The sequence below is a fragment of the Priapulus caudatus genome, unplaced genomic scaffold (genome assembly GCF_000485595.1).
Source record: "Priapulus caudatus unplaced genomic scaffold, Priapulus_caudatus-5.0.1 Scaffold797, whole genome shotgun sequence".
Classification (NCBI taxonomy): domain Eukaryota; kingdom Metazoa; phylum Priapulida; class Priapulimorpha; order Priapulimorphida; family Priapulidae; genus Priapulus; species Priapulus caudatus.
In genome coordinates this window covers 64,404-79,115 of record NW_014577858.1, presented here as the reverse complement: position 1 = coordinate 79,115, position 14,712 = coordinate 64,404, and the positions used below count along the sequence as shown (strand labels likewise).

Here is a 14,712-nt window from a genome sequence, read left to right as displayed (position 1 = left end):
TCAATCCTTGGTCGCACCGAATGTGGCGAACATTTCCCCGGATTGCAATGAAACATTGAGGAATGCATCAGTGGACACGTCGTCCAACACTTCGATATGTATAGCCCTCATTGACATGCAAGTCAGAATTAGTCCATATCGCTTCAACTCCTTTCTCCCTTCCTTGATAGTGAAGGGGTCGAAGCAATCTAGTCCACAGTAGGTGAAAGGACATGGTTCTAGTCTGTCTTGTGGTAGATTGGCTAGCTTTTGTCCTCTTGGCTTGCCTCGGAATCTGATACAGTGGATACACTTGCTGATCAGGGAAGAGACAATACGTCTGCAACCATTGATCCAATATCCACTCGAGCGAAGGGCATTTATGGTCAGATTCCTTCCTTGATGTGCTGTTCTTCCATGGTAGTGTACGGCGACGAGTTTAGAGAGGTGGCTTCCCTTCGGTAGGATGACAGGATGTTTTGCACCGTACATCATTTCAGCCTTCTTCAACCGACCTCCCACCCGCAGCAGATCGTGATCATCAAGGAACGGGTCAAGTTGTCTCAATGGATTAGACTTTGACGTGATTGAGCAGTCCGACTTGATTTGCTTTCTTTCTTCACGAAAAGCTTCCTTCTGGATTGCGCAGATGAGATTTCTCTCTGCTACTTGCTTTGCTTCTACTTCGTCAATGCTCAATCCCTTTCTTCTGTAACGGCACTTTACTATCACTGCGACTGCTGTCAGTGCGTTCTGAAGGCTGGAGAATCGAGTCAGTCTAGCTTCGAAAGATGTGAAATCCTTTGCCTGTGTTGCATGAACAGTGGCGGATTTCACTTCAACATCATCTGGGGATACTTCAGCAGTCACTTCTTGAGGAGGAATCTCGTTCTCCCAGAGAAACGAAGGTCCTGTAAGCCAGTTTGATGACAGCATTTCTTCTGTCGTCAATCCACGAGATGCATGATCTGCAGGATTTTCGGCGCTGGCTACGTAATTCCACTGTTCTGGACGTGAAGTCTGACGGATGCGTTCGACGCGATTGGCAACATACATGTGGAAACGCTTGGTCTCGTTGTGTATGTAGCCTAGAACGACTTGCAAGTCTGTCCAGAAATATTGCGTGGCGGAATCGTATTCAAGTTCATCGATTAGAATGTTGGCAATCTTCACTGAGCAAGTGGCTGCCTGGAGTTCTAACCTTGGGATCGTTATCGGCTTGAGAGGACACACTCGTGCCTTTGCCATGGCCAAGGAGCAGTGGACGTCACCACTTTCGTTCTTCAGACGCACATAGGAACACTGACCGTATCCTGACAAAGAGGCATCTGAGAAGTGGTGTAGCTCCACTTCCTTGGGCGTTCAAAAGTCTTGTGGTTGGAAGCAACGAGGGATTTTGACTGTGTCAAGTTTCAACATCTCCTGTCTCCACTTTTCCAATTTTGGACGGAGCTCGTCAGGAACAGGATCATCCCAGTCCATCTTGCCTTTGCACATCTCCTAGAGGATCTGTCTCCCAACTAGAACCAAATGTGCAATCAGACCCAGAGGATCGTATATGGAAGCGACGGTGGCAAGAATCCCGCCTCTTGTTAGAGGATGGTCCTTGAGGGTAAGTCTAAAGCACAACTCGTCAGAGTCTATGCACCATTGTAGACAAAGTGCTCTTTCGATAGCTGTTGAGTCATGCTGACCGAGTTCCAGACTGGTCTTGGCAACGGCAGCACGTTCTGACTCGGGTATGCTGCTTGTCACTTGTGGACTGTTGCAAATGAATTTGTGCAGACGCAGGTTGCCCTTTGCACAAATGCTCACTGCCTTCTGAATAAGGTCACTGGCATCTTCTTCAGAAGATTCACATTTCAGACCGTCATCGACATAGAAATTCCTTGTGAGAAATTCTGCAGCCTCCACGCTGAGGTCCTTGTGTTCTTCAGCTATCTGCTTCAACCCAAAGTTGGCGCATCCTGGAGAGGAAGTTGCGCCGAAGAGATGGACTTTCATCCGATAGTCCACTGGGGGCTTGGAAAGATCCCCATCTTCCCACCACAGAAACCGAAGGTAGTTCTGATGTAGCTTCGTTACACGAAACTTATGGTACATCTTTTCCACGTCACAGGTGAAAGCAATGGGTCCATGTTGAAATCTACACAGGACTCCGATCATAGGGTTGATGAGGTCAGGCCCCTGTAGTAGGTGATCATTTAGACAGGTTCCTTGGTAACGAGCACTACGATCGAAGACAACCCTAACTTTGTTTGGCTTTTTAGGGTGATAGACTCCATGATGTGGTATGCACCAACTGTTTGACATGGACACTTCTTCTGCAGGAACCTTTTCTGCATCACCTCGGTGAAAAATCTCGTTCATAAAGGTCATGTAGTGTTCTCTGTACTGGGGTCGCTTCAAGAGCTGACTCTTCAATCCCACCAGTCGACTCATGGCAGCCCGCCGATTATTCGGCAGAGTGGGTTCACCCTTCTTGAAGGGGAGGGGCATTTCATAGTAGCCATCGTCGCTTTGATGGATTCCGTCTCTGACAATCTGCAGAAATTTCTTGTCTTCCTGGGAAATTGTGTCCTTTCCATCTATTTCATGGAAGTCCCTTTCCATCATTTGAAGGAAGTCTGCAGTCGTTACCTCCTTTACTTTTGCCTTGCGGGCGTACTTCACGTTTGATTGACTGTCAATCGAAATGGGAGCCTCTACCCTCATGCTGACAGTACGATATGTTTGTCCAAATGTATCGAAGTTCTCTTCAGAGTCCATCTGAGAACCACCTACGATGCTCCATCCCAGTTCCGTTTTCACCGCAAAGGGCTCATCATTCTTTCCAGACATGCACTTATTTGGGGCCAGAGCCCGAGCACAATTGTATCCAATAAGCAGACCTATGGGACAGTCTTGCTTTGGTGTGAGTTGGCCCGAGATACTGTTCAAGTGAGGCCACTGACTGGCTGTCTCTGGTGTAGGGATGTGAGCCTCGTCAAGTGGGATGGAGTTTCTGGAGTATGCAGCAGGGAGTGACACCTTCGTGGCTGACGTGAATCCTCTAACGATAAGATTGTCATATCTTCTGCATGGGATGTTCGTACATGTATCTGTTATTGTTGTCAACCGCAACGTCGCAGCATTAGAAGGTGCCTTCAGTTCCTCTGCGACACTGTCTACGATAAATGTGGTGTCGGACATCGTGTCCAGTAGGGCATATACTGGAATTTCTTGTTTGGGATTGTCTGGACTGGAGCGCCATCTATGCCTGTGTTAACCCTGTGACAGGACGCTTCCTTTTCTTTGATAGTCTTATTGACCTTGTTGGACTTCGTTTCTTGCTTATCGTGTTTTTCGTCTGAAGATGGCTGCTTGAACGTCTCGTCATGAAGGCTGGTTGGGTGACGCTTACTGCATATTTTGCATTCACTCCTCTTTGGGCATTCTTTTGACATATGACCTCTGTTGAGACACCTAAAGCAAAGTCCTTCCTTCTTCACAACCTCTCTCCTTTGGTCCATCGATTTTCGACCAAAGTCCCTGCACTCATCTAACCCGTGATTCTGTCGTTTGCAGAAGATGCAGGTTTTCTGGGTGGTGCTTGGCTTGCCCGCTGTGGAAAAGGTCATCCTTTGTTGCCGAGATGCATGCTTGCTTCCTTCCAGTATCTGGTTGGAGTGGTGTTGATTTTGGTCCTTTTCTGTTCTTGTTGCTTCGTAGGTCACATAAGGATCGTTTGCAATGTCAGCTTCCTCTGCCAGGAATGAGACAAATTTTTCGAATGATGGATATCGTCCACTGCCTTTCTTAAGCTTTGCTACTATGCGGTTCCATCTGTGTCCAATCCAGTCGGGAAGTTTTGTGCAAATTTTGTTCATCTCCCGCATGTCGTTCAGGATCTCCAAGTCTTTGATTTCTGATGAGGCTACAAGACATTGTTGTAGGAAATCTGAGAGATTCTGAAGGCCTTTGTGATCCTTGTTGGCGATTCTTGGCCATGTGTCCAGTTTAGATCGAAAGGCTTCCGAAATTGTGAAAGGGCTGCCAAAGCGCTTCTCGAGCACCTCTTTCGCTTGCTCGAATGCTTTCTCCGATCTCCGCAGAAAGAAGCCGCTGGCAGCATTTCTTGCCGATCCGCCGAGATATCTTCTAAGGTAGTGTATTCTTTCATTTGCTGGGATTCCTTGACATTCGATTAAGGTTGTAAAGGCTGACAGCCAGTCGGCGTACTGGAGAGGATCGCCCATGAATATAGGAGGTTCGGGAATGGGCAGCCTGGTAAGTGTCATTGTCCGAACAAGCGCCTCTGTGAGAGCGTCATTCTGTTGAGCATCTGAGGAGCGAGTTGGATAGAAGACTGGTGACTCTGGATACAAGGCCTTTGTCTTCAACGATTTCTGATTTAAAGGAAGAGGGAGATCATTGGCTCTGGAAATCCAACTCTCTTGTGGCACTGTTTCCTTTACGATTGCTGCACCCTTTTGATGCTTCGGTGATCGAAGTAGTTGCTTTGATGATCTCACAGTCATGGATGAATCCGCATCATCTTCTTCTTCATACACTCTCATCCTAGCTTCTTGTGCCTTAAGTTGTTCTTCTAGGCGTTCCTCTTCGAGTTCTCTGCGTAATTGTGCCATCTTGAATGAAGCCTCCTTCTTGCGAGCATCTTCTTCCAGCTCAAGACGCTCTAACTTCCTCTGACGTTCATTTTGACGCTTCTGAGCAGCAAGCGTCATTTGTAGGGCTGCGGTTTCGGCTGCAGCAACCAACCTCTTTGAGGAGATTGTGGATGTCCTCGATATCTTGGAGGCAGTTGGTTTCTTCCTAGAAACCGCAGTTACGATTTTCGAAATCATATCGACAATAATTGGGGAAAGCTTATCCAAATGCTTAGTTATCTCATTTTCCGTTTCCCCTTGGACTTCTTCAAGCTCCTCAACTACTTGTTGGAGCGAATCGAATCGTGCAGAGATATCAGTTTTTCCGAGAGAAAGTTCGTCGTAGTTCATGGGAACGAAAGTCAGCAATTTGTCAGTGTCCTTTAAGATTGTCAGCATGTCAAGATGCTCTGAATAGAACTTTCCTTCTAAGTCTTCTTCTCTGTTTTTCCTAGCCTTTACTGAAGGTTTTCTTGTGCGGGTGGAGCGACGCACATTCTTGGCAGACACACTATCAATCGTTTCTTTATTTGAGTTTTTGTCTGTGTCATCTTCAAGAACCTGTGGAGTTTCAACTTGATTGGGGGGGGGGTTATTTTGTGAAAGGCTAACACCAACTAAAATATGCGATGACAGGAATGCAATTATCGCGAAAGAGCAGCGGCCATGCTGTGCGAACAATTACAGGAATTGCATATTCAGATGGTTGAATTACTGCGACAGACTAATGTATGTGAACATTATAAATCAGCGCGAAGATAAGAATAATTTCTTCATATTTAAGCACGTAAATAATCACGAGGCAAATTGGATAACAAGCCACTTAGATTTTTCACAAAGTGGCTCACTTCTATTTAATTTACAATGTAAGTTCACCTATTTGTGACACAATTATCTTGCAAGGTTTCTTAATGAAATATACAAAGCGAGATACATTTTACTTGGATTTAACATAATCGGCTTGCTAGGGGTTGTGATACCGCGGTCAAGATGTACGGATCCACGACCAGAATAGTGCTGCAAAAGTCACAGATGAAGAATTCATGTTGGATTGAAGTACTGCCTGGTTGTTGAAGATCAAAAATCGAAGTTTCAGAATAAAGTTCAGTTCTTTATTGTTAATACTCGATTTCGACAGTGCCGTGAAACTGTGTATAAACAATGCACAGAACACAATAAATGTTGAGTATTACAATGAATGAAATACAATGAAACGTTTTTTCAATGACTCAAAACCTCTTTGTCAATAAACGAATTAAATCACAACATGCGATTCATCGCGTGATGAGGCGTATACGATTGCTAATGTGAATTTTACACTGTACATTCTCGCTGACGTTTACTAAACTAGGTAATTAGAAAAACCAACTATATTTCTTAGATGTTGAGTTGAATCATCGTGAATTTAGGATTAAAAGATTCATGAAACCTTCTTCCGTATGACATACCTCGTTGGCTGGACATTAATTCCTTAGGGCAGCGAATATGCAAAAATAAGAGGGCGAAACGAATGATGGTTTCCCTCTAATAGAGATCCGAAAAATGGCGAAAGCCGCCTACAGAGTTACTATGGTTGCGCGCATTTATACAGCATGTGATTTTAAAACCGGCCGCAGCCACACGCGTCGCCTATGTATCGTACGCGGAGAAGGACTGGACGCCTGTGGAATTTAACTACCTCAAGCCGCAGAGATCTTACAACATTCACTCCCTGAACAGAGCCATCGACAATATCGTCTACCACGGTGAGCAATCTTTTCGCCCATTTGCAGACGACATGAATTTAATGTCTTCAAGCATATTATTATAATTATTATTATTTCCAAAATAGATCACGGCATTAGCCGGTACGTGCATGGCTTCTGGGTTGGCCGTGTCCCAACCTGGGACATAGGTATTCAATCCAGAATTTTTCGCAAGATTTTCTGCACTTTATGTGCAGTGTGGTGGCCAGGGAGTTCCTTGAGGTTATTCTCAAGACCATTAGTATTCTAGTATTCCACATCCTGCTAATTTCGATCTCCAGATATTTGTACTTGGCGAGTTTGCCTCTTTCCTTCACCATGGTGTTAGTATCATCTGGTACGGCTACGCCAATCGGCAGGCATTGTTTTTTCTTTCTTGTTGTGAAGCAGTGAGGGCGGTTTGCAGGTATCGTACGATCTGTCTGCACTGCCATATTCCACATTATGGTAGTATCTCCGATGTTGGTAACTGGTCTCGGAGTATGTTCATGTGATATTCAGTGTACAACTGTGTAGTTTTACGTTTCCCCGATAGGGGGCATTAAAAGTCTTCTTGTTTGCAGCAACCATTAGTGTGAGGCGTTGTTTGTGTCCGTGAGATAATATTCAAACATTACATTGGCGACGAGCGGGGATCCTGCCTAAAAAGAGTGTCAGTTATCCATCGATGATTCCTAGTCGTCATATCTGACGGTGACACAGTCGTATCCGGCGTAGGCAGAGTGCAACGGCTAAACAAAGTTAGCGTGAACCCTCGACAACACGCTGTCACTGTATCCAGTGACACGACAAGATGGCAGCGCCCATACCACAGTACTTGCAGTATCCCGCGTTTGACTGCCGTAGTGAAGCAGTCGGGATACGGTGGACTAAATGGATCAATCGACTCAAAAACAATATATTCGTAGCCTACGATATCTCCGACGATACAAGGAGGAAGGCACTGATGTTAACACTCGCAGGGGATGAGGTAAATGATATTTTTGACTCACTTCCTGAAGACGATAAAAATCCTCGTCTCGGAACTGAAGACAAACAGTTTGATCGTGCTGTATCTGCCCTGTCAGATTACTTCAGTCCAAAACAAAACAGGGAATTTCAGCGTTACCTGTTCAGACATTGTCACCAAGCCGGTGATGAATCAATTGAACAATACTATAGTAGACTGTCCCAGCTAGCTGACACCTGTGGTTTTGCTTCCAAAGATGAAGAAATGAAATCACAACTGATTTCCGGTGCTGGTAATGACAGAGTCATGAAAAAGGGGCTAAGTGATCCAAAACTTACGCTGAGCCAGCTAGTGGAATTTGCTAGAACATTGCAGCTGACTGACAATCAACACAAGGAAATGACTTCCAACAACAACGACGGTCAGGCCAGCACAACAGCTCCTGTTAACAGGGTACAGCGGAGGAAGCCACAGGCATACAAGTCAAGCTACCGCAAGGCGCAATCAAACTCAGGGCAACCGGCATCTGATAACATTTGTGTGAACTGCGGTAATACATGGCCCCATCAAGGGGGTCAACAGAGCTGTCCTGCACGGATACAACAATTGTTGCAAGTGTAAAAAGCCAACCACTTTGCGAGAATGTGCAATCATCCAGCCAGCCACAACAGAGTGCATTCAGAAGAGAAAAAGGCATTTTTCAAACACCGATCAGCTCAGGTTAGTCAAGTGACAAAGTCGGCGGTGTGGCAATAGAGACTCAGACGTCGAATACGTATACTCAGTTAACCAACATGACCGTCTACCTCACGCAGTCGTCGGTGTCAATGACGTACCAATAAACATGATGATTGACACCGGATCATCAGTAGATGTAGTGCGACAATCAACATGGCAGAAGCTACAGCCGTCCCCCACTCTCGAAGACGCACACACAACTCTCATACCATATGGCTCAACTGGGAAGCTTCCACTTCTTGGTAAATTCCATGCTACGATCAGCCAGAATAATGTCAAAGTTCATGGTGAGATGTTCGTATGTGAAAGGGAAATTTGGCTGTCTCCTTAGTTACAACACAGCCAGCTCCCTGAATATTATAGGTATCAATAGTGTCACCGATCAATATCGTGATGACATTATCAGTCAGTATCCAGGACTCAGTGAGGGCTTGGCAAGCTAAGAACTCTCTGTAAAATTTCACATTGATGACTGCCGTACAGCCAATAGCCCTACCACACAGGAGAGTGCCCTTCCACTTGAGACAGAAAGTGGGAAGACAAAGTGCGTAACCGAGATTTGGATATAATGGAGGAGGTCAAGGGCCCGACCCCTTGGGTTTCTCCACTAGTCACACCTCCTAAACCTGGGAACCCGGAGGCCATAAGACTTTGCGTGGACATGCGTGGACCAAATCAAGCAATCAAGAGGGAACGCCACATCACGCCAACAATCGAAGACGTACTGAGTGATCTAAATGGCAGTCGGGTGTTCTCAAAAATTGACTTAAACCAAGGTTATCACCAACTTGAGTTAGACGAGCAGTCTCGTTTCATAACCACGTTCTCGACACATGTGGGCCTAAGGCGTTACAAGAGACTGAATTTTGGAATCTCGTGCGCATCTGAGATTTTCCAGAATGCCATCAGAGATACACTCAAGGGACTGGACGGTGTCTTGAATGTTAGCGATGACATTCTAGTGTACGGTAGAAGCAACGAGGAGCACGACAAACGTCTGCATGCCACACTTCAGAGACTCCACACCTGTGGACTCACTATCAATAAAGACAAGTGTCGATTTGGTCAGTCATCACTGACATACCTTGGCTACACCTTCAGCAGGGAAGGGGTCTCACCTGACCCACAAAAGGTCTCAGACATTCAGAATGCTCCTACCCCGGAGAACGCGACAGAAGTCCGATCTCTTTTGGGCCTCGCTAATTACTGTGCAAGGTTCATACCACGCTTTGCGTCAATTACTGCTCCACTCCGGGAACTCATCAGAAAAGACACTGAATGGTCATGGACCCAGAGGCACCAAGATGCCCTAGATGATCTCAAATCAGCTCTCACGTCAGACGCTGTGATGGGCTATTTTGACCCAACAAAACAATCTGAGGTGCTAGTAGATGCCAGCCCGGTAGGTGTTGCTGCAGTTCTGACTCAAAAGTCGGGTGACGAGATGGCTGTTATAAGCTATGCCAGTCGTGCGTTGTCTTCAGTTGAACAACGATATTCCCAGACCGAAAGGGAGGCACTTGCAGTCGTGTTTGGCTGCGAAAAATTCCACCTGTACCTTTATGGAAGTCACTTCATCATCCTTACCGATCATCGACCTCTCTTAGGGATTTTCAACAACCCTAGGTCTACACCACCAGCTCGAATCAAACGCTGGGTGTTGCGGCTTCAACAGTATGATATGATGCTACAGTACCGTCCAGGCAAGGATAACCCAGCAGACTTTACAAGCCAACATCCTGGGAACAGTGCATCATGCAGCCGTGCAGAGATAATCGGTGAAGAGTACATTAACTTCCTGGCACAGGCAAGCACTCCTATTGCCTTGACCCTTGATGGGATCAGAGCAGCAACTGCTGGTGATAAGGAAATGCAAGATGTCATAAAGGCCATCAGATCAGATCGGTGGTCACAAGAGATCTCACAATACCAGAAGGTCAGAGGGGAGCTATCGGTTACAGCGGACCAAAGCCTAGTCCTCAGAGGACGACGCATAGTTCTCCCACAGTCATTGCACCAGAGAGCAATAGAGCTTTCTCACGAAGGCCACCAGGGACTAGTTAAATCTAAGCAATTGCTCAGAGCGAAGGTGTGGTTCCCAAATGTGGACAAGCTAATGGCGGACCAAATAGAAAAATGCATAGCAAGCCAGAGTAATATCACAACACCCCAGACTACGGTCCCTCTACAAATGACAGACTTACCGGATTACCCATGGCAGTCTGTCAGCGTTGACTTCTATGGTGAGCTACCATCAGGAGAACATCTTATGGTTTTGATAGATGATTTCTCCAGGTATCCAGTGGTTGAGATCATACTCACTCACTGCTACGACTGTCATTACTGTCCTTGACAGAGTGTTTTCTCAGTTCGGAACCCCAGAAAGGTTGAGGTCCGATAACGGCCCTCCCTTCAACAGTCAAGACTTTGCAGACTTCACTAAATATCTCGGTATAAAACACCATAGTGTAACTCCTTTGTGGCCACAGGCCAACGGGGAGGTAGAGAGGTTTATGCGGAACTTAGGAAAGGTGACCAGAGCCGCAGCTGTTGAACATAAATCATGGAAACAGGAACTGTTCAAATACCTAAGAAATTATCGTGCTACACCACACTCCACAACAGGAGTCCCACCAGCAACAGTTATGTTCGGACGTGACATACACATCAAGCTCCCATCAGTCGATGATGGAAAGGGCACCCCGGACAAATTCAACAGTAAAATCAGATCGAGAGATAGGGCTGCCAAAGCAAGGATGAAATCTTACTCAGACTCTAAACGGAGAGCGAAGGACTCCAATCTACATGTTGGAGACATTGTACTTGTGAGACAGAAGAAAGTCAACAAGCTGACACCTCCTTACAGTCCCAAACCTATGACTGTGATAATTGTCGAAGGAACAAAGGTGACAGCAGAGTGTGATAGATATCGTATAATGCGAAACGCGTCCTTCTTCAAAAAATTTCGTGGGGAGAAGGTAAAGGGGTCAGGGACACCCAATAAAAGACTCGTTCGTGATCGACTATGACGAAGTGGACATTTTAGATCCAGTTGCTCATAATGATCCAGCTCCGGTTGAGATTCAGCCTGCTCCAGTTAGACCTCAGCGCAGTGCCAGGCGGCCCGCATATCTGCAGGACTATGCTGTTTGATCCGTTTACAAGTGGACATTAATCAGAGTGAAAATTTGTCAGGGAAAACTGTCACTTAATTATATTGTTTAATTTCACCTAATATGTTCAATCCAGTTGTATTTTGGACATCAGTCATGCTACTTTCAGTTTCTTCAACATTAAGCAATTCTCCCATTAATAGGGTTTTAAACATAAGTTAAAGGACTTTGTTTAACTTTCATTTGGTGTTTATTATTCCATTATATTAGACATTGGTTGTCAATCCAATAAGAAGGGGAGAGATGTGATATTCAGTGTACAGTGTAGTTTTACGTTTCCCCGATAGGGGGCATTAAAAGTCTTCTTGTTTGCAGCAACCATTAGTGTGAGGCGTTGTTTGTCTCCGTGAGATAATATTCAAACATTACAGTTCATACCACTTTCCAGGTACTTGCTCACCAAGTTCACTGCTGATTGACCAGTGCAGATAGCTGGCTACCTTGTTATGGCAGTTTATGTACTCGGTTGGAGCCAGCACTGTGTATCCGGCGATGATGTGGCTGATGGTCTCTTCTGCCTTGCTGCACATTCTGCACTTGCTGTTGACCTGTTGCTTGAGGATGTTGCGTTGATGGTATCTGGTGTTGAGTGCTTGGTCCTGGCATAGTTAGTAGAGGGAGTCTCCCTCTACTAACTATGGTCCTGGGCTGCAATGATCAGGCTTTCTGTCTACCCCTTGAGCCTGGAACTACTCAGCAACGCAACGCTTGCAATCTTGTCGACAAATGGCCTGTCGAGGCTCTTGTAGATTTTTCCATGCAAAGGCTTGTTCTTCAATACCTCGATCTTCACTGCTTCCATATTGGCCTTCAGTCTCTGCATGCTTCGTTAAAATAAGGATTGGCTGATGGGCTGATGAGACAAGTATTGAGCTTTGATGGGGGCCCTAGGACCCCCCCCAATAAAAATAAAAATAAAAAACAACAACCTTTTTCTCTTAAAAGGTGTATAGTATGGAAGAAATAGTATTGTCAACAAAACAGCGTCTAAATTGATTTTAAAGCACAATTTTTACATTACTCAAAAAAAAATTTCAGACCACCAGACCCCCCCCCCCCATTGTTACTCGCTCGAGGACCCCCCCCCCCCCCAAATCCAAATTCCTGGCTACACCCTTGTGCTGGTGCCATGGCATTTGTTTTCAGGCGCAGAAGTATTTGTAATTGTATGACCAACGTGTCCCTCTCTATTGATTAGACATGCCAATGCGCATTTAGAATGTGCATATTCAAATTTACGTATGGTAGGACCCGCGGGTCATAAAACAAGTCCGATCTCAAACTGTCAAGTCAAAGTAAAAACATGATGATTGCGACATGACTGCTGGTGTCGCCACCTACGTTGGCACTGCGTTGACCCGGGCTCACGAGTTCCTAGTGGAGTACGGGCGGAAAGGATCGCTGAGGGCTGTGTTCGTGCTGATACACGGAGACGTCGCCGACGTGGAGGATGCGTGCCGACCTGCACGGCAGCTGGCAACACAGGGTAACTATACGTTACATTCGGCACTGGTCAATATGCGACGAATTTGTCTCGCCGTCATTTCGGAAGATGGCGGTACGGATTCGGCCGACGTCTGTCTGTCGAATGCCATACGTCCCTGACTACCCTGTCCCTTAAGCGGCGACACACCATGCGAATTTATTCGCACGTCTGCAGCGAAATTAGCATGGTGTGTCACGCTCAAGCGCGGGCGAATTTCGCTGCGAATTCCATCCGCACCGAAATTCGCAGCAATCAAACATGTTTGATATTTTTGCTGCGAACGTGCGAACGTGCGAATATAGACTGTTACCCATATCGAGCTTGTGAGAATTAAGGGATGGGTACCAGTCTAGTGCGAATACTGGCCAATTGTTATAATGTAGCAAATCATTGATCAGTATTCTAATCACGTGACCACATGACTGTTGGAGCCATGGTGGAGCCGTGTGGCGCCAGTAGATCGCGTGTAGCGTGTACGCTGCGGACGTGCGAATAAATTCGCATGGTGTGTCCGCTCAATTATCGCATGCGGGTGCGAATATTTTCGCCGCGATCGCCGCGGACGTGCGAATAAATTCGCATGGTGTGTCCTAGGCTTTAATGTTCTCTGCTGAGAATAGATGACTACCATACTCTACCCTGTCGACTCCCTACCGCTTAAACCCCCCTCCCCCCGCCGTATAGCCCTTCGCTCCACAACAGATTGCCGGGAGCTGCAAGTAAAACACCTGGTGGAAAGTACCAAAAGCCGATCAGGGGTGGGGGAGGTATACCGAAAGAGCTCTCGACCTTGCCGCGGGGACCTTGAAAACCTGACCGTCGCAAACCGCTGTGCGCCCTAAAATACACCCTGTCCCAATATACTGCAATAAAAAGTATACCCTGTTGCGATATTGCACACTTCGGTTATGTTCTGGCCTATATTGGGCCAATATCAGCCTGTGCAAATAATGATGATCGGAAAATATACCCTGTCCACCGGCACGTTGCCAGTACCTTTAACAATGGGAGTGCCCCCTGGGGGGATCTAGCTTTCAGGAGACGGGTAGGTTGATATGATATTTGAGTAAAGGCGTGCCTAAGGCACGCGGTGCTAGGGTGGTCTGGGGGCATGCCCCCCTCCCACCTGGAAAATTCAGGCAGTCGTGTAGTCACAGGGGAAATCCCCAGTTTCTATCAGCCTGCAGACTGACTTTTTTAATTTGGGCCCCATTTAACTAGTATCATACCATTAGTCAGCTGAACGGGGGGGGGGGGGTGTTTGCAACCCCCCAACCCCCCTCTAGATCCGTCACTGTTTTAAAGCATTATCATGCTAGTATAGTGGATGCTAAGTCAGTTAAGCAACTGGGCATGCACAGCCTAGGGCTACAAGAACAAGTAACTAAGCTGTGGTACTGGCCTAGAGGGTCTAGCAACTGCAGTGGTTTGGAAAGTGTCTGTGATCCGGCAGTATTTTGCTTCGTTGACGGTAATAACCTAACGATTACTCCAAAGGTTAACGGTTATTTCAGTGTGGAAATTCCCGTACCAACCGAGCATCCTGTTTAACAAACTAATAATCGATTTCATTCCATTTTCTCCAACTTGCAGGAGCAGAAGTGTTCGTGTGTGCAGATAGGAGAAAGTAACACGAACATGGGCAAATGCATCGCCACCGACGAAAAACACTTAACGTCGATTGCAGCCGTTTAACTGCGGTCAAGAATGACAAGCTGACCACTTCCCTTTCCCGCAAAAATTCCAGGATAAACTGCTTAAGCAAATATTTTTTTGCATATGATATATATACCGCATTATATTTTGCTTCATATAAAAACTTTCTACCATACTTTTTTATGCCGAATTGAGTTATCGCCAGATGTTGCACCGAATCGAATATTTTAGTTATACACACTACGATAACACGGTTAAAATCAATATATATATATATATATATATATATATATATATATATATATATATAGCAAAATAATAAATGAACAACGAATTG

General features: G+C 45.9%; 2 protein-coding genes across 2 annotated transcripts; both read right to left on the bottom strand.

The window, feature by feature from the left end:
- On the bottom strand, positions 1-1,227 carry LOC106813591. Its single transcript, XM_014817768.1, has one exon. The coding sequence runs from the start codon at positions 1,225-1,227 to the stop codon at positions 1-3; it is 1,227 nt and encodes a 408-aa protein (XP_014673254.1).
- A 252-nt stretch (positions 1,228-1,479) lies between these two features.
- Positions 1,480-2,820, bottom strand: LOC106813590. The gene has a single exon (XM_014817767.1). It carries the CDS (start codon positions 2,818-2,820, stop codon positions 1,480-1,482), a length of 1,341 nt encoding a protein of 446 aa, XP_014673253.1.
- Positions 2,821-14,712: the final 11,892 nt, after the last annotated feature.

Bases quoted from the DNA above. Each gene is read 5' to 3' on its own strand.
- LOC106813591 (XM_014817768.1), bottom strand. From the start codon at position 1,227: ATGGCAAAGGCACGAGTGTGTCCTCTCAAGCCGATAACGATCCCAAGG.
- LOC106813590 (XM_014817767.1), bottom strand. From the start codon at position 2,820: ATGTCTGGAAAGAATGATGAGCCCTTTGCGGTGAAAACGGAACTGGGA.